Source organism: Nothobranchius furzeri, chromosome 2 (genome assembly GCF_043380555.1).
Source record: "Nothobranchius furzeri strain GRZ-AD chromosome 2, NfurGRZ-RIMD1, whole genome shotgun sequence".
NCBI classification, from domain to species: domain Eukaryota; kingdom Metazoa; phylum Chordata; class Actinopteri; order Cyprinodontiformes; family Nothobranchiidae; genus Nothobranchius; species Nothobranchius furzeri.
In genome coordinates, this window is record NC_091742.1 from 27728120 (window position 1) to 27748311 (window position 20192).

At 43.0% G+C, this 20192-nt stretch overlaps 1 protein-coding gene across 3 annotated transcripts in view; it reads left to right on the top strand.

Moving 5' to 3' along the window:
* The window catches only part of cd2ap (CD2-associated protein), a 73853-nt gene that overhangs the window by 47242 nt on the left and 6419 nt on the right, over window positions 1-20192 (top strand). For 2 of the 3 annotated variants that reach the window (XM_054735979.2, XM_054735981.2), the window contains 10 exons: window positions 1770-1868; window positions 5029-5082; window positions 6843-6879; window positions 8374-8436; window positions 10921-11044; window positions 11994-12094; window positions 13419-13528; window positions 15384-15467; window positions 17370-17575; window positions 19467-19530. In XM_054735979.2, the coding sequence (XP_054591954.1) occupies window positions 1770-1868; window positions 5029-5082; window positions 6843-6879; window positions 8374-8436; window positions 10921-11044; window positions 11994-12094; window positions 13419-13528; window positions 15384-15467; window positions 17370-17575; window positions 19467-19530 (942 nt within the window). The remainder of the gene's footprint in view (window positions 1-1769; window positions 1869-5028; window positions 5083-6842; window positions 6880-8373; window positions 8437-10920; window positions 11045-11993; window positions 12095-13418; window positions 13529-15383; window positions 15468-17369; window positions 17576-19466; window positions 19531-20192) is intronic. The other variant, XM_054735980.2, reaches the window with a different exon arrangement.

The following is a 20192-nucleotide window of genomic DNA, read 5'->3' on the forward strand; positions in this document are numbered from 1 at the left end:
TCTCACAGAAGCTTTGTGGCTTTTCAACATGTAGTTTGACGTTCCAGTCTGTCTTTTTTATGATTTGTTTTCAACAATGATGTCCTCCTTGGTCGTCTCCCATGTAGTCCACTTTGGCTCAAAAAAACAACAGATTCTGACACTGATGTTCCTTGAGCTTGAAGTTCACCTTGGATCTCTTTCAAAGTTTTTCTGGGCATTTTTGTTACCGTTCAGATTATCTGTCTTTTTGATTTGTCATCAGTTTTACTTCTAACCCCAACCCTGCAGCCTGGTCCAGGGAGGTTAGCTACAGCTCCATGGATCTAACATGTCTGAATAATATGTGCAGCTGTAGTCACAGGAACATCTAGCTGCATGGAGATGGTCAAAGTCTTTACCTTTAACAGGCTTGTCTATCATTTCTTTCTAATATTCTGAGTAAACACTTTGCTTTGCTTTCCCTGGTCCATGGTGAGTGTGGTACACACCATGTCACCAAACAACACAATGACTACCTGGAGCCCTAAACATAGGCCCGCTGACTGATTACACGATTGTAGACACCTGTGATGCTAATTGATGGACACATCTTCAGCTGGCTCCTTGGCTGTCACAGAATGACTTGATAATCAAACTACAAAGTGTTTGATGGTGCCTGGGCTCCAGCCAGGTGCATAAACATACTAATTGGTTTTGTTTGTTTACGTGTGGTTTTGGTCCTGGCCGTGGAACACAGGACCAGCTCTATACCCTTAGGGGGTCCTGGAGGGTGCGTGGGAGTTTTCCCAACCAATCTACATGTGTGTTGTAAATTTGGAGAACGCGTTCGACCGCTTCCCCCGGGGGGCCTGTGGGGAATACTCTGAGAGTATGGGGTACCAGGCCCTCTGATAGGGTCTGTTATGGGCCATTCCCATCTGTACCGGGTCGGCCCGGGCCGGGTAGCATAGGTTGTTTACATATCTGGGTGGCCTGGTGTTTTTCCGGGCCAACCAAGGCTCATTCTCAGCCCTCTTCTCGATGGGGTCTGCTTCAGGCCGACCAGGGCCAACACACCCACTGCTGACAGCAAATTCACACCTTCCATTAGAGCAAGCCTCTGATTGGTGGGTAGAATCAGCCCACATGGGCTTAAGGCAAGGATGTGTGGAATCAACCGGGCCAGGCTGGGGCCGACTGGGGCTACCCGGCCCGGGCCGACCCGTTACAGATGGGAATGGCCCATTAGTTCCCTGTATGATTGGTGTCTGAGCTCGGTCCGCATTGCCGGCAGTACTTCAGGCTGGTTTCCGGTGAGAGTTGGACTCTGCCAAGGCTGCCCTTTGCCACCGATTCTGTTCATAACTTTTACGGACAGGATTTCTTGTTGCAGCCAATGTGTTGAGCCTTTATCGCTGCCCAGATAGTTGGATGCCCTCCTCATGTTAACACACACCGGTATGCTCCAGACCAGAAAACTAAAAACCTTCTAAAGGAGCTCACATTGATGATAATTTAATGTGTCTAATGAGCAGCACCTCTCATTTCCTTCCTGGTGTGACACACCACCAGTGTGACTAGTTAGGCATTAACTGTTGTTTTTTCAGAACGACATTAGTTTCAGCTCATGACACGTTGCTTCAAGGGAAATGATGTGGTGAATGTTCAGGGCTCTGCTCCCATCTAGTGGAGTTGTAGAGAAATGACCGGTGATTTACTCTAAGTGAAGAAAGTACAGACGGACGCAGACTGAAGAGGCAGCTCAGAAAGCATGGATTTATTTTTGTTTCTCTTGTGCCTCTAAACAGGACACAGGAGAGTCCGGCTGGTGGCGAGGAGAGGTGGGAGGGCATCAAGGCTTCTTTCCCAACAACTTTGTCGTCCTGGTTCCTGAGGCAGAGAAAGAAGTGAGATATTTTTTGTCTCCTTTTTTAAAAACTCTGTGAACTATGGAACAGCTCACTGATTTAAACTCTGGAGCAGGACCTGCAGATCACTGCAGGCATGACTGTGCTGTTTGTTGATGGAGCAGCTGGGTAGAGGGTCAGTGGTGGCTCAAGGAATGCCTGCAGCCTCTTTGGGGTTGCCATGGTGATAGTCCAGGTTCAGGATGTGCTGTATTTCTAAAAGTTCTACAAAAGTGAAATGTATTCTTCAGTGACAGCTCTGACTGAGAGATGAGTCTAAATAGTTGTTCTTGGTTTTATATTAGAACATCTCCTTCTGCTCATCCTGCTACAGACTCTATAAAGGAGACATATTAGGGCTTTTTCTTGTTAGACTAGCTCTGTGGTCGATCCAATACAATAAGACATTTTCACTAAACCCCTCAGACTGCTATAAGCTGAGCTCAGATATGCAGGAGGGACTTGGAGTAGAGCCGCTGCTTCCCCAGCAGCAGCTCTCACTTGCATGTGAGAGGTGGTTTTAGTCTACTTTTCCTGTTTGTGACATCACAAACAAGGACTTTTTGTTACGGCTTGTTTTAAGGCACATAGTTCCTAAAACCGAACAGTGAAAATGGATGGACATTTGTTTTCATGGTGAAATCGGGAAAGGGAAGAACGTCTTCTCCGGATCAGGAATGAGGTCCCGCCCCAAGTGGATGAGTTTAAGTACCTCGGGGTCTTGTTCACGAGTGAGGGAAAGATGGAGTGTGAGATCGATAGGCGGATTGGTGCTGCATCTGCAGCGATGTCGTGGTGAAGAGAGAGCTGAGCCAGAAGGCAAAGCTTTTGATTTACCAGTCGGTTTACGTTCCTACCCTCACCTATGGTCATGAGCTTTGGGTAGTGACCGAAAGAACGAGATCGTGGATACAAGCGGCCGAAATGAGTTTTCTCTGCAGGGTGTCTGGGCTCTCCCTTAGAGATAGGGTGAGAAGCTCGGTCATCCGGGAGGGGCTCGGAGTAGATCCGCTGCTCCTCCACATCGGGAGGAGCCAGTTGAGATGGCTCAGGCATCTGGTCAGGACGCCTCCCTGGTGAGGTTTTCTGGGCACATCCAACCGGGAGGAGACCCAAGGGAAGACCCAGGTCATGCTGGAGGGACTATGTCTCTCACCTGGCCAGGGAACACCTCAGGATTCCGCTGGAGGAGCTGGCCCAAGTGGCTGGGGAGAGGGAAGTCTGGGCGTCTCGGCTTAGGCTACTGCCCCCGCAACCCGACTCTGGATAAACGGATGAAAATGGATGGATTTGTTTTCATGTTTGGAGTGGTTATAGAGGCCATAGAGACCCACATGGCAGCACAAACGGTCAGTTTTGCACAATATGTCTCCATCAATAACCTCACATCTCTCCTCATCTGCTGATGTGTTTTCCTGTAGATCTTGGGCCTCAAACTCCAGCTCCTGAGGGTCATTTTCCTACATGTTTTAGTTGTTTCTCTGCTCAACACACTTGATTCATTGGTTGAACCACTTGTTTAGCCTCTTAATCACTTTCTAACTAAAATCAAGCATGTTGGAGCAGAGAAACAACTAAAACATGCCGGATAGCGCTCCTAAAGAACTGGATTTCAAGGCCGCTGGTGTGGACAGTTAGCTGACGGAAGGCTAATGCTAGCTCACCTCCTCTCTGTTCTGGTCAGACTTAGTTTGTTTGAGCCGTTTCATGTAGTTTGTTGTTTGTGGCTGAACATGAACTTATTGAAAGATTGTTCTCCTGATGTGTAGTAGACTTGTGTGACGGTTCTACAGCGGACCTAATCCCCTCAGCTCAGTAAACCGGCAAAGTCCACATATTAAAACGCTTCACAACACTTTCATCTTTCTATTTTTCATGTTGGATTCTGTGGTCCCATGCATGTTCTCCACACGTCGTACATTACACGATCAGAGTCGTGTTAACATACCATACCATTTTATTTGTTAAGTGCTTTCAACACAGCCATGCAGCTGACCACAGCGCTGCACAATAAAAACAGCCAGCTAAGTTGTGATATTTTAAAGAACAGTTAAAGAGAAGAACTAAAACCAGACATGCCATTAAACCATAAAAACACTCGAATGTAGGCAGTGAAGTGGAAAGGAGAAAACCCCATAGGCTTAATACTAAAACCCGGTTTGAAAAGAAAGTACTTAAAACCAAACAGGCAATAAAAACTTAGAAAATACAGAAGGAAAATGAAGCAATCAATGGGATGGAGGTAAATCAGTACAGGTCATCAATCTGTAGGAGTCAATGTACTCTTCGCTTCTCCCAAGATCTCCCTCCCACCTGGGACTGTACAGTAGATGAGCGCCGTAGATGGCTGCTCTCGCTGGGGGAAACAGGATCCCAGCCCCCGCCTTTCTATTGGAGTCTCATGTTTGTGTAATGTCTGAAGTCTGTTGCATATCTGTTTGAGGTGTTTTTTTGCAGAGCAATGCTGCCCTCCCGGTGGAGGGTAACTGTGAAGTGCCTTTTTTCCCTCCACCTGAACCAATCCTCATGTTACCCTCTTATCTCTATTAAGGTAGCGCGACTCGGGTTGCGAATGACCACAGTCACCAATTCTTGTCATGTGTCTTGCCCATGTATGTCTGATCTCTGAATTGTGTGTACTGAAACTCTAATTTCCCTCTGGGATTAATAAAGTATCGTTGATTTGATTGATTGATTGATTGGTTCTAAAGGCAGATTTAAGTGGTAAAAGCCAGAGAGAAAAAGTGTGTTTTCAGTCGAGATGTAAAAGCTGCGATTGGAGGCATCAGCCTAACGTGGAGGAGCAAAGAGTGCACATAAAGAGAGGGCTTGGCCATCACAATTTTAAAATCAATCCTAAATCAGACCGACCACCGGTGAAGGGATCGGAGAAACAGTGTCATGTGTAGTCTTCTAATAGCACCAGAAACAGCCAGGGTCGGGTACTGTTTCATCTCCCGACAAACGGAAGAACCTGATTTTCTCTAAAAGCATTTCTATGTGATGAATAAAGCTCCCAGAAGAGATTTTAGAGAAATGTCAGTGGAGCAGCTTCCAGGAGGGAAATGGAAGAAACATGGAGTGCTCCAACTTTTTACTGTACCCTGCTGCTGTTTTATAACATGAGTGGTACGTCAGCATTCTCGTGTTTGTGTTTCAGACGCCACCATCTAGAGGCTCGTTGAAATCCTCTCAGAAGTCTGACTCGATTCAGGTAAGAGTAGATTGATGGATGCAGGAAGTGTGTAAATGTGTCTAGCGGCTAGCAGCAAACCCCAGACACCTTAAAAGTGTTTGTTTCGTGATCAGCTGGAGGTTCTAGTCTGTATTAGGGAGATTTGTGTAGAGGTTGGATTTTTTTCCTTGGGATAAAAATAATTAAATGAAATGATCAACTTTTCAAACTCTCACGTGCACGCAAACACACACTCACAGTAGACTTACCGCTCAGGAGAAGAGCAGACACAGATTCTGCAGCATTCTGGAGGATTTCCTGTCAACCGCGATCATTAGATGAAAAGGGGGAGGAGGCCATTTTTTTCAAGGAGGCGAGCGGCTCAGAGCGCTAACGTGTCAAACCGGCAGGTGAGTGGCTGAGCCAGGTGGAGGTGCAGCTGCCTCACCTGGAGACCAGTGCGGTGCAGCCACGTAGTACTTTGCTGATAACGTCACGTTTTTCAGCGTAGCCATCAGCCACAGCTGGTTCTGCATAAATGTGGAGCAGAGTTTTAACCTGAAGACGGAGATAGAATTATGGTTTTGGGCTGAAATATTACATTTAAAGTAAATTGCACTAAACTGCCACAGTAATGATTACACATGTGCCCAGCACCATTAGACACTCATCTATACAGGTTATCAGCAAAAACATCTGAGAGACAGATGACTTGTGTTCCAGTGTGTCAATCAAAACTAGAGAGAAGCTACCAGCTGCAGCTGTCCTGAATAATAACAGGAAGTTAATCGGCCTTATCAAGCTAGATCTTCTTGAACCTTGTGCTTTGGTTTAGCTCAGTGGTTCCCAACCTTTTTCCCAAGGGACCCGTTTTTTACCAGTAAAATTTTTGACGACCCCCTCCCATTCTCCCTTCCAGTACAAACATTATTAAGAAATGATAAAATTGTTCAAGCACATTTTAGTATGCTTTGATTCAATAGATAACAGTAATAGTAGGCTCCAGTACAGAACAAAGTCATTAACCAAACCAAACAGAGCATCATGTGCTTGACAGTTTATTACTTATCTGAACACATTGTTTCTTGTAAACACTGATAAATCAATCATTCCTTTCAATAAACGTTTGACACATAAAAAATACACTGAGCAAAATGTACATAAATGTGTATATTACTGTTTATACTAGGTTATTTACTGTGAAGGCTGTGATTAATCAACCAGTCCTATCTTTAATGAACTTTTGACACTTGAAAATAAAACAGTGAGCTGAGCAAAATGTTCTTAAAAGTGTGTTACTCTTTCTGTACTAATTATTTCCTGTCTTAATATCAGTAAACTTTTCACTCATGAAAAAAAATGTGAGCAAAATGTAGGCTATAAACAAGTAATAAATGAAGTTTTAACCCCTTAAAGTGGAGAGGTCCTGGCGACCCACTGAGAGGCTTTGGCGCCCCCTTGTGGGGGTCGGGACCCCCAGGTTAGGAACCACTGGTTTAGTTGAATGTGTGTTTATGTGTGATTCTGGATAGATCGCCCTGCAGAACCAGCTGTAGACCTTGGACAATAACTGTGGACTGAGGACAACAAGTTAGACTTGTTTAGACTGAACTCGTTTTTCTTAATTACAGTGAAACTCAAAAATTACAGTATGGTGCCAAAGTTATTTTATGTCAGTAATTCAACTTAAAAGGTGAAAAAGGATTTGTGTTATTTTCCTACAAGCCAATCTGATTTGATTTGTTTTCTTTCTTGTCACCATGCTGACCTATTTTTCTACTGTTCTCTCTTCCCGTCAGAAACAGAGTAAACCACCTCCACCATCCAAACCCCCTGGTAAGGAGCTTATTACCCTCTACGTTTAATTGGCTTCTCCCGTGTTAGGCTGGTCTGAGTGAAGGCTTCTCTGAGTGGATTACACACCAGTCAATCTTCCTATTAACAAGATCAGGCTAGTGCAAGAATCATTTGGGTCAATAATTACAACTTATTTATTTATTTATTTATTTTTAAAAAAAACTTGACTTTTTGGGTCAATAATTACAACTTTTTTATTTATTTATTTATTTTCAAAAAAAACTTGACTTTTTGGGTCAATAATTACAACTTTTTTATTTATTTATTTATTTTCAAAAAAACTTGACTTTTTGGGTCAATAATTACAACTTATTTATTTATTTATTTATTTATTTATTTTAAACGTGACTTTTTGGGTCAATAATTACAACTTATTTATTTATTTATTTATTTATTTTAAACTTGACTTTTTGGGTCAATAATTACAACTTTTTTATTTATTTATATATTTTCAAAAAAACTTGACTTTTCGGGTCAATAATTACAACTTATTTATTTATTTATTTATTTTAAACTTGACTTTTTGGGTCAATAATTACAACTTATTTATTTATTTATTTATTTTAAACTTGACTTTTCGGGTCAATAATTACAACTTATTTATTTATTTATTTATTTATTTTAAACTTGACTTTTTGGGTCAATAATTACAACTTTTTATTTATTTATTTAAAAAAAACTTGACTTTTTGGGTCAATAATTACAACTTATTTATTTATTTATTTATTTTAAACTTGACTTTTTGGGTCAATAATTACAACTTTTTTATTTATTTATTTAAAAAAAACTTGACTTTTTGGGTCAATAATTACAACTTATTTATTTATTTATTTTTAAAACTTGACTTTTTGGGTCAATAATTACAACTTTTTTATTTATTTATTTATTTTTTTTTAACTTGACTTTTTGGGTCAATAATTACAACTTTTTTATTTATTTATTTTCAAAAAACTTGACTTTTTTATTTATTGCTTCAATAATATAAAGAGATTAAAATATCAATAATATCAAGTAGTTTTAAGACGGGTTTGCAATATGCACATTTGCACCAATGTTTCCTGTCTGCACAGGAAGCAACGTCCTGCTCTCCACTGTGTTACAGTTAGCCGTGCACTTTTATCTCTTAGCAAGTCTGCATGCACAACTTCCTGTTTGTCTGGAAATTCTTAGTGTGCTGATGGGCCGGACACAAACTTCTATGAGCCTGTAATGCTGAACATGAGCTGTGCTCTCGATGTTTGCAGTGTGAGATGCATCTAGTGCTCTGTGCTCATAATTAACCTCTGATTTCTACGTAGGTGGTGTGTGTGTGTGTGTGTGTGTGTGTGTGTGTGTGTGTGTGTGTGTATGCGTGTGCGTGTGTGTGTGTGTGTGTGCGCGCGCGTGTGTGTGTGTAATAGAGACATGCTTTAAAAAGGTGTTTTGAACTGCTTGAGCCAGGTGTGACTCGGTGGACCACGTTTTGTTTTTCAGCTCCCAAGCCAGATGTCCCAAGTGTCGACAAGAAGCCTCATTCAGTCAAGCTACAGGATAAAGGTAGACCCCTGTCTGTGTCCACCCTGTCAGAGTCTATATTCCATCTAATTATGATCCAGAGGTTTAACATCGCTTTGACTCCAATTTCATGCTTTTCATGGCAGCGTGCTTCCATTTATAGTTATTAAGCAAAAGAAAAGACGAGGACAATTTATTTGGAGATGAAAGTTATAAAAAAAACTTCAAATATGTTTTCCAGTTTTGTCAAAAACTTGGTCAAATTCAAATGTTTTGTTTTGAACAGATTTTTAAGTTGGCTCCCAGTTTCACAGCTACCACCTCTGAACTCTGCACTCATCCTTTTGAACCAATACGCGAAACTAGTATTTGATTACTTTGTTGATGAATGCAATATTTTTTTCAGATATTCCTTTACGGGGTATCCGCGGCTCCCTTAAACCTTTAGATACCCTGAACCAGCAGATACCCTGCTTTACCTGTTTTACTCTTTGCTTTTAACAGTGACCCTACAGACGTGTCGTTCCCTACAAAATAAGATGTACAACTTGTACAAACTTTTGTACATAAAATTGGGCTCTTTTTTTTTAAATGTAGGAAAGTTTCTGTCGTGAATGTATCTTATTTTAATTGTATTTATAATGGACAGTGTGTACAGAAAGTATTCAGACCCCCATCAATTTTTCACTGTGTTATATTGCAGCCATTGGCTAAAATCATTAAATTTTTTCCTCATTAATGTACACACAGCACCCCATACTGACAGAATTTTAGAAATGTTTGCGGATTTATTAAAAAGGAATACCTGAAATATCACATAGTCCTAAGTATTCAGACCCTTTGCTCAGTATTTGGTAGAAGCACCTTTTGAGTGGACACAGCCACGAGTCTTCTTGGAAAAGATGCAGCAGGTTTCTTACACCGGGATTTGGGGATCCTCTGACATTCCTCCTTGCAGATCCTCTCCAGGTCTGTCAGGTTGGATGGTGAACGTTGGTGGACGTCCATGTTTAGGTCTCTCCAGAGATGCTCCATTGGGTTTGAATCAGGCCTCTGGCTAGGCCATTCAAGGACAGTCACCGTTGCTTTGAATCCACTCCTTTGTTATTTTAGCTGAGTGCTTCAGGTCATTGTCATGTTGGAAGGTAAACCGTCGGCTCAGTCTGAGGTCCTGACCACTCTGGAGTAGGTCCTTTTCCCGGAAATCCCTGCACTAGGCCACATTCATCGTTCCCTTGATTGCAACCAGTCGTCCTGTCCCTGCAGCTGAAAAACATTCCCACAGCATGATGCTGCCACTGCCATGCTTCACTGTGGGGACTGTATTGGACAAGTGATTAGCCATGCCTGGTTTTCTCCACACATGTGGCTTACAATTAAGGCCAAAAGGTTTTATCTTGGTTTCATCAGACCAGATGATCTTATGTCTCACCATCTTGGGGTCCTTCAGGTATCTTTTAGCAAACTCCATGTGGCCTTTTGTGTGTTTTGCATTGAGCAGAGGCTTCGACGGGCTACTCTACCATAAAGCTCTGACTGGTGGAGCCTTGATCACTGCTCGGCCGGGGCTTCCCCTCACTCTCTCCTGCAGCAACGTGCTCCCTGATGCACCGCCACAGATGGATGGAGAGCACAAAGTTTATTTTCAACAATCCAACGAGACAGAGCCTGGATTTGTACTCTGAACAGTTTAAACATGTTTTAAAAGGAGACGTGTGACGCGTCAAAAAGCGGTACCTGTTCAACTATTAAAACCACCAACAGGGTGAGAAATATCAATACTGTCGTCACAGATGAGCTACAACTTCTGGATCAAATTCATACTAATAGTTTTATTAATCATCTTCTGTTGAAAGATAACGTACATGAGCGAACGGTATTGGTTGCTGTCACCTGGTGTGATCGGTTTAAGCAGCTCTCGAGTTACTCTGAGTAGTGCCCTTGGAAAACCAGCTGTAGAGATTTTTAGGCCTTTTTCCCTCCGAGTTTTTCACTTCAGTAATTGGTGTTGCTGCTCCCCGATGAGTGATGAGTGATGATAACCTCTGACGTGTTCTTTTACAGTCTCTTCCTTGAATCCAACGAGACTTATTTAAATGTGATGTGGATATGTTGGAGTAAATGCATCACTCTCCAGCAAGACATGGAAAAACTCTTCCTCCTCTTGCACCTTCACTCCATCTCTGTGCTGATTGATTTCTAGATATCAGAAAAGCCATGGGCGGTACCTGACTTCCTCTTCCTATTTCTCTGAGTGAATATTATCATCACAGCTTGATGTGTTCCATCAGGAACTAACTTCCTTTTGCCCTCCTTCTGAATTGGTTGTTTTGTAAACTTCAGATCTTCTCACCTTACCAGTATTTTGAATCTTGTTTTATCACTGATCTGTTTTTTACAGGCATAATGTGTTCTGTTCAAAAGACTTAAATATTAAATAGTGAAATTAGAGGTAAAAAAGGTGAACATTAGTCCATTTACTTTCAGTTTTCTTTTTCATCCACACTCTTTGCTTTCCTATTGCAGATGACAAGACTACTACAGATGGTAAACCTTTGAAGCCCCTGCCACCATCAGTACCACGCAAGAAGCCTGTCCCTGTTCCACCCAAAAAGCCTGAAAAGCCTCTCGCTTCCTCGTCAAGTTTCAAGTACGTACTTTATTCCTGTGATTCTCAGATACCTGTCGGCGGTACTGAAACAGCCGAAGACGAGGATTAAATGAGTTTTAAAAGCTAAAATAGGGAAATGGTTCTAGTATTAGGGCTGGGCGATATCAAAGACACTTTATTAATCCCAGAGGGAAATTAGAGTTTCAGTACACACAATTCAGAGATCAGACATACATGGGCAAGACACATGACAAGAATTGGTGACTGTGGTCATTCACAACCCGAGTCGCGCTACCTTAATAGAGATCAGAGGGTAACATGAGGATTGGTTCAGGTGGAGGGAAAAAAGGCACTTCAGAGTTACTCTCCACCAGGAGGGCAGCTTTGCGCTGCAAAAAAACACCTCAAACAGATATGCAACAGACTTCAGACAACACAACATAAGTTTCCACTAGGTGGGGTGGTGGGTTGGGACTATCCCCACTTCAGCTCCTGCAGCCACGATAAGCAGCGCATGTCACCTCAGTGTGGATAGGGGGAGGAGCATTGAGGGTTGGAGGGTTGCAGTGACCCTGGAACATTTCAGCGGCCTTCCCGCTGTCCCGCCCAGGCTGGGAAAGGAGACAGAGTTGAGTTGCCATAGCGACGGCACATTCCACATATCTTCTGGGGGGAGTTTTCGTTGGAGCCTTGCAGGCTCAAGGACGCCAGGTTCTGATTAGAAATAGTTTTGGGGCCAGACAGAGATTATTTCCTCTCTGTCTTACAGTTTGTTGGTCCTCAACCTCTCAAAATCCCAATAATGGACGTTAATCTATCTAGACTTGTGGGCATTCATCTATTTATATGGCCTAAAATCAGTATCAAGATAACTTGTAAAAGTTTGTGATTAGCATGACTACACATCCGACATTGGCACGTCGCATGTATGACGTCACCTCAGAACTCTTCTCTTCTGGCGTAACTACCTTTTCTCTCTTTACTGCAGGCAAAATGGTGAATTACCATCCAGCAGACCAAAGCCTGACACAGAGCCTGTATTGCCCGTCGTACCTAAAGTAGAACCAGTGGACAAACCTGCAGATTCAGGTACGAGCAATGTCTGATCAACAACCCTGATCCTGAATAAAGCATTGGTTGGTTTGTCTGGTGGCTACAGCAGAATGGGTCATCAGAAATCAGCTTGGGTCGTCACCAAGGCAAAAACTTGGGCATGGGAGGAGTTTGGTGAGACCATGGAGCAAGACCTGCTTATGGTTTTGACGAGATTCTGGTCCACCATCTGGTGCCTCAGAAGGTGATAGCAGTGCGCTACCAACACCGTCTACAGTGGGGTCTACTCGGGATATTGTGGATCAGTGGGTGGAGTACTTCGAAAACCCCCTCAATCCCACCGGCATGTCCTCCAGTGAGGAAGCGGAGTCATGTGACTTTGGATTGAACTCTCCAGTCTCTTGGACTGAGGTCACTGAGGTGGTCAAAAAACTCCTCAGTGACCTCCAGCATTTGCTGGAGCAGTTCACAGCTAAATCCAAGACCATGGTCTTGAACCAGAAAATGGCAGAATGTGTTGTCCAGGTCAGGCACGAGGTCCTGCCTCAAGTGGAGGAGTTTAGTATCTGTGGGTCACGGGTAAGGGAAAGATGGAGTGTGAGCTCAGTAGGTGGACTGGTGCTGCGTCTAGGCATTGTACTGGTCTGTAATGGTAAAGAGAGTGCTGAGCTGGAAGGCCTAGCTAACAATTTACCATTCATTCTGTTCCTACTGTTGCGTTTGGTCACAAGATTTGAGTAGTGACCAAAACAAATTAGATTGCGGATACAAGCAGCCCAAATGAGTTTTCTTTACAGGGTGTCTGGGCTTTCCCTCAGAGATGATGTGAGCAGCTCAGTCATCCAGGAGGGGCTTGGAGTAGACCCGCTGCTCCTCCACATCAAGAGGAGCCAGTTTAGGTGGCTCGGGCCTTTGGTCAGGATGCCTCCTCAACACCTCCCTAGTGAGGTTTTCCGGGCACGTCCATTTGGGAGGAGACTCAAAGGAAGACCCAAGACACGGCTGGCCAGGGAATGCCTTAAGATTGCTCTGAAGGAGCTGGCCCACGTGGCTGGGGAGAGGAAAGTCTGGGCCTCAAAACTGTGATTCCATTTGTGTGTGTGTTTTAATTTGTGGTTTTTATGTGTTTTCATATCACGTCCTGATAATTGTAAAGCACATTGAATTGCCTCTGTGTTTGAAATGTGCTCTATAAATAAAGCTGCCTTGCCTTGCCGTCTCTGCGTAGGCTGCTGCTCCCACGACACAACTTCGGATAAGCAGCTGAAAATGGATGGATGGATGAAACATTTGGCTTAAAGTAATTCCCTCTGGTGTTTTCTTTAGCTCTAACCTTTCCTGTCTCATGTGTTCCTAACAGATCTGAAGCTTTTTGACGAGTTGTCCCTTACGTCCGATAAGCTCCCCCACCCAACTGCTGGCAGACCAAAGTTTCACGGTCGGAGGCTCCCTGCCCACTTTACGCAGTCGGTAAGGATGCTGACAAATGATAAAAGAACATTTTAGTTTTTAAACTTTCTGGTTTCGAGATAAAGTTGTAAAATGATCTTGTGTGGAAGGTCAATAGGACATCATGGAGGTCCTTCTTCAACATTGTTATTCGAACACACAGAGAGATTAGGACTCTTGAACCTTTGGATCTAGAATCTCACATCTGTGGTTATTCTATCAGTCACACTTTCATCATGAATTAAAAATAGTTTTTCAGTTAGTGATTGATGAATCAAAACACTAAGTTGCGACAAATTTAAACCAACGTATTTTAAAATTCATGTGAAGGCAGCTGTGTGAGTGTCATTTCTATTGCAATAAATTGTAGAACAAATTCCTTCTGAACAATGATCCACCATGACGGCCTTCAGGTACATTTTGGTGACAACAGACGGTGTCAAATACCAGAAAAATCATCAAGGAGTCCGTAGTAATCAGTTATTTGATCAGCAACCTTTGAAGTGCATGGTTTGTTAGATACTTGCTGTTGTTATCAGTTGAGATCTTCACTCCCAGATGAGAGATCCAGCTGTTTTTTTCTTGAAACAGAAGTTGTTCACCTTATTATCTCTGAGTGCTTGCCAGCTTCTGCTGGAATGTTAACCGTCTTCTCGGCATGGGAGGACAGGGACACTAAACATCTGGTAACTAGATGTAGAAGTTAGAATATAAATTTGATAGATGATGTCAGATTCATAACGAAAAATGTTTGTTGTATCAAGTAGTTTCAAAATGTTGTTGACCCAGTAGACCGTCTACGACAGCATAACTGAAGCAGAAAAGCCATGTGATTCTAGGTAACATCCTTACTAAAACAGTGAGATATTTGAATGACGTCCGTGTGGAGACTTCTCAGACTGGGACTACTCGAGGTGAATCGTAAGCTGGACAATGTTCTAGCTGTGATACCGGTATTAGCGCGCAAAATGGATGTCATCTCGGAGAGGGTCACCGGACGGTATGGACGGGTTTTAAAAACCCAAAATTGGCTCCACTGAAGGACTGGAATGATCAGTTTAAAGACTGAAGGCAGAGAGGAAAATGTTCTCAGCCTGATCCAAACAAATTCTTGTTATCTGAATCTGACGCCCTTGTAGCCTTGAGCGGCAACAAATCCCCACGAAGAAATGCAGACAGATGCTGTGAAAGCCCGACCTGCCCCCCCCACCCCCACCCCGCCCGCCTTCAGATTGGGGGACTTCAGCCTGGCGAGTTCATCAACTGTAGGAGTCGATGTACTCTTTGCTTCTCCCAAGATCTCCCTCCCACCTGTGGCTACAGTGGCTGCTCTCGCTGGGGGAAAACAGGATCCCAGGCCCCCCCCCCCCCCCCCCCCCCCACCCCCCTATTGGAGTCTCATGTTATGTTGGGTTGTCTGAAGTGTGTTGCATATATGTTGAGGTGTTTTTTGCAGAGCAAAGCTGCCCTCCTGGTGGAGAGTAACTCTGAAGTGCCTTTTTTCCCTCCACCTGAACCAATCCTCATGTAACCCTCTGATCTCTATTAAGGTAGTGCGACTCAGGGTTGTGAATGACCACAGTCACCAATTCTTGTCATGTGTCTTGCCCATGTATGTCTGATCTCTGAACTGTGTGTACTGAAACTCTAATTTCCCTCTGGGATTAATAAAGTATTGATTAATGTATTGATATGAACAGATTCCCTAAAGCCTCAATGAACTGAAGAGGTTATAAGGAACAGAATGGTTGAGTAGAAATTACTAAGATGCTACTAAAGTATAGTCCATCCACAAGGTTGTATTCTTTATCAAACAAGTCCTTGATATATGTTGATGACTGTCAGTAGATGAATTAATGAAAGTGTTCCTTTGCAGCCTTCCAGAGATGTGAACTTTGAGAAGGCCTTAAAGGATGATAAAGAAGATGGGGGCATAACAAAGCCCACAGGAGCCAAAAGGGTAACTTTACGTTCATCTGTATTCAGATTTGGTATTTAGAGACGAGAGACGGAACAAATGGCTTCAGATCTGTTTAGTGCGGTGTTTGGATGTGAAGGGGCAAGTTTTAAAAGTTAAAAGAAGATTAAAGAAAACAGCCGACAGCTTAACAGCGAGTCCGGATTTTACAGTTTAACCAGTTTCAATATTAAACACTGGGGCAAATTTTCAATAGGATCTGTAAGGCGTTCCTAACACCACTGACGGTTGAAAAAAGTAAATAAATCCATCAGAACCGGTGAGGCGCGACCTGCACGAACGCATCTTCTGGAGTTCTCCTGTGTAGACCTCCAGACGGCTCTTCCCTGCTTGTACGATCCGTGCCTGAGCGGAGTGCCAACGGGTGGGATCGGACTTGGATCGATTCATTTCATTTGAGCACCGTGAGTCGTGTTAGGGCAACAGAGAGATCCGTGGTGGTAAAGACACGCAAAACTGTAGGCTGTGTTGTCTCTGGCGAGCCAGTTTTAGGCTTAAAATCCGTCTTTGGGTCTTCTTGGGTCTCTACTGCGCTGCTGCGGGCGGAGGTGGGGGGTGACACGGAGGAGATAAGCGCTCAGAACAGTCGGAGAAATGATAATATTGTTTTGTTGTGTCAGCCTGTAGAAGTTCTTGCTGAACTTTGTTGAGTTTCATGAACCAAGGTGACTTGAATTCACGTTAAATTCAACTTGAAAACTGGGAGGGAGCTTTAGTCTACCTTCTGAGTTAGATGTTTTCTTCTCGTTGGCTTGTGTCTTCTCCTCAGAGACACAATGGACATACGGAGATAATAAAACAACATGTCCCCAAAGGAAGGGTTAGTTCGCTGGTTAGTGAAGGGGAGGTAGCTGTCATTAAATCTTAATCAAGCCCACAGCCTTCTGCTGGTGTTGTTATTGTTATTATTATTATTATTATTATTATTATTATTATTATTATTATTATTATTATTATTATTATTATTATTATCAGCAAATATAAACTAACTGTTTTTATTGGAAGTTTAGGACTCTTTATGGTTTTAGTGTTTTCATCAGCAGAGTTCGTACTTTTCCCACCCTTGACCCGTTTTCATGTCTGATATTAAAATGTTAAACGGTGATTGTAAATAATTTATCAAAGTCCAGTCCAACTGTCGCTGGCCTTCTGGCTTTGGTGATTCGACTGTGAAGTCGACCTTGGCTATAGAGCGAAGTTTTTTATTACTTTGTCAAAACTCTGTTGTAATAATTACCAAAAGTGAAATAGCACAAATTTTTTATCTAAAGCTGGGGTAAAGATACAAATTGTAAATTGTGGCAAGACAGAAGAATAATTGACAGATGTTAATAATAGGGATGCACCGATACGATACTTGTATCGGTATCAGCGTCGATACCGATACAAGTATCGTATCGATATCGATAAAAGTTAACCGATACCAATGCAGTTGCTTGAAAATGGCTTCACTGTAACTTGTCATTTCGGTTCACCTAATAATTTAGTTTTGTGATGATTTCCATTCATATATTGTACTTTTTATCTACCTCACAGTCTTTTCCTGTTGAAAGCAGAGAAGAAAATAAAATCTGTATTCCAAATCATTGCATTTTTTGTGTGTGGTAGAAGTATCAGAATCTGTAATCGGTATCGGCGAGTACTCTGATCCAAGTATCGGTATCGTATCGGCTTGGAAAAAAGTGGCATCGATGCATCCCTAGTTAATAATAAACCTATCTGAGTGATATTTTAACACATTCTCTTTCAAAAATGTTATGTTATGAAAATAGGAGTTTCAATGTCACAATTGGGCTCAATCAAAAAACAAAAGCAGTTGCTTATTTTCCATACAAGGAGTGTAGACTTCCATCTCTTACATTTGTCTCTGTGTTGTTTTCCCAGCCTTCCATCAACAGCTCATCACCACCACTTGCCAGGCCCACGAACACGAAGCCAACCCCAACGGTGGCCTCAAGTGTAGATGGCGACGTCTTAGGGAGCAGCAAAGCCCAACTGGAACCCTCGGAGACGAGCTCCCAGCTGGACGAGCTCAGGAGCCAGATAAAGGAGCTGCTGCTGTCTGTGGAGCTGCTCAAAACCCAGCAAACGTAATCAGCCGAGCCTGGGGGGGCACTAAAATATGCCCTAGAAAACCCTAGAGATTATTATAAAATACATACGGATTTAAGCTTACACCGGTCTGAACTTTTTCTCCATAATCTTTTTATTCCGCCAATGTTTCTCCTTTATTGGTCAACTTATGAAACTACTCTTATTATTTTTAGATGGTAGTAATAGTAGTTTTACTGCATTGTTTTACTGCAGGGTTGGACAAAATACAGATTTAGCAAAATATCACAAAATTTCACCTCAAGAGTCCCAGTACGCTCTTTTCCTACATGTTTTTTTTTTTACCATTAGGCGGTGCTCCTCATCAGAATGAGGTTAAAACATCAGGCCAAATAGAATACCATGGACAATATGGTGGAGTCATAGAGCAAGTTTAAATTTAAATTTGGCCTCCCTTTGGATTAGTTGTGTGGATGGAACAAAGCTGGATAAAAACTGTGCAGTACGTAAGAACTGCCTCACAAAGGTACGCTACGAAATTTCACAGAAAAGGCTGTGGCTGTTGGCTCCCCCACACAGTCCGGCATAACTTTTTATCAGACAAAGCTTCTGCTGAAGCTCGGTGACAGCACACGCCTTTTTCGTGTACATCCGTAAGGCTCTTTGCCTGTACAGCACTGTTGGGAACAACAGATTTTTGTTTATGACGTGTATCGTTGGACCCAGATGCATCATACCAAAGCCACAGCCATTTCACTGACTAAATGAGTCCCTCCATGTACAATTAGACCAGGGGACCATAAAATTAGTCCTGTTGTTGCAATACCACCTCTGAACACCAGAGGTCACCAGAGTGTTCTCTAGAGTCTGTGTGTCCCGTATTCCACCTATAACGTGTGCAGTATATCCATTATTGTAGCGTTACCCTATGTGAGTCGTACCGTGAGGAACCCTGAGGTTTACAGCCCTAATTGGCCTAAACATTTTTACAGTAGCCTGTTCTTGTGTGACTTAAGTAGTATTTTAAATATGAATTATTCTGTCAGAAGGGTTTAATAACCATTGAGCAGCTCAAAGTCCACCTGCTGACATAAATCACTGTCTGCAGACTCGTCAAAATGAAAGCCCTGGTTTTCCCTAGCTCACTGAATCCTCCATCCACTCACCCACCCTTTTTCCTCCTCTTATCCAAAGTCGGGTCATGGGGACAGCAGCCTGAACGGAGAGGTCCAGACTTCCCTCTCCTCAGCGACTTGGACAAGCTCCTCCGGGGGAATCCTAAGGCGTTCCCAGGCCAGACTAGAGACGTAGTCCCTCCATTGTGTCCTGAGGCTTCCCTTAGGTCTCCTCCTGGTTGGACGTTCCTCAAAAACCTCACATGGGAGGCATCCAGGAGGCTTTCTAGCCATATGTCCGAGCCAGCTCAATTGGCTCGTCTCGATGGAGGAGCAGCAGATCTACTCTGAGCCCCTCCTGGATGACCGAGCTTCTCACCCTGTTTCTAAAGGGAGAGACCAGACACCCTGCAGAGAAAACTCATTTCAGCTGCTCACATCTGCGATCTCATTTTTTCTGTCACTTCCCACAGCTTGTGACCACAGATGAGGGTTGGAACGTAGATGGACCAGTAAATCAAGAGCTAGGCTTTCCAGCTCAGCTTTCTTGGCACGACGTGACAGACCGGTACAACGCCGGTCACTGCAGATGCAGCACCAATCAACCTGTTGCGCTCACACATAACAAGATATTATCTTGTTGAAGATGGCTCATTTTAAAACCAGTTTATTTTACAATGTAATAATTCACAAAACAAATTCAAAGATGGTGAATTTACTTTCCATCACAACTAACACAAGACCGGTTTCTCTTTGAATTGTCTCTGTTGAGCACAGACTTTTAAGTTGTGTTTGTGTGTTTTTCCGTTTCCAGGAAAGAAATTTCGGATCTGCGAGGAGAGCTGGAGGAGGAGCGACTAAAGCGTGTGACTCTGCAGGTAGCATCAGCAGCTTTAACGACCACATGCTGCTCTGTCAGCGTCCATTACCAGCTCAGTGGCCTAGTGGTAGAGTGTCCGCCCTGAGACTGGGAGATCAGGGTTCGATTCCTGGTCGGGTCATACCAAAGACTTTGAAAAAATGGGACCCAATGCCTCCCTGCTTGACACTCAGCATTAAGGGGTTGGATTGGGGGGTTAAACCACCAAATGGCTGTGTCTGCAGCTCACCGCTCCCCCAGGGGATGGGTCAAATGCGGAGAACAAATTTCGCACACACACCTGTGTGTGTGACAACTAATGGGACTTTAACTTTAACTTTAATTACTCATTGGCTTAACCTCTTAACCTCTAGGCCTGTTTCTGTGAATTCTGATCAAAAATCGCATGCCCAAAATGAACCGAACATTCCTCAGGGAGTACAAAATGGATTTGAATTGTTTTGGTACCGCTCCAGGGAATAATCCTTAGCTCTGAAGACTCATGGTACTCAGTGGGTGTAGATGAATATGGCAAAAAATTAAAATCATTCATTGTCATCACAAACCGTATAAAATGTCATGTGAATTTTCCTTTGAAAGTGTGCAGTTGCAGCGATAAATATAGACTTATATCTCTATACATATCAAATGTGGTGTAGATTTAGCTTGTTTAGTCGTTTA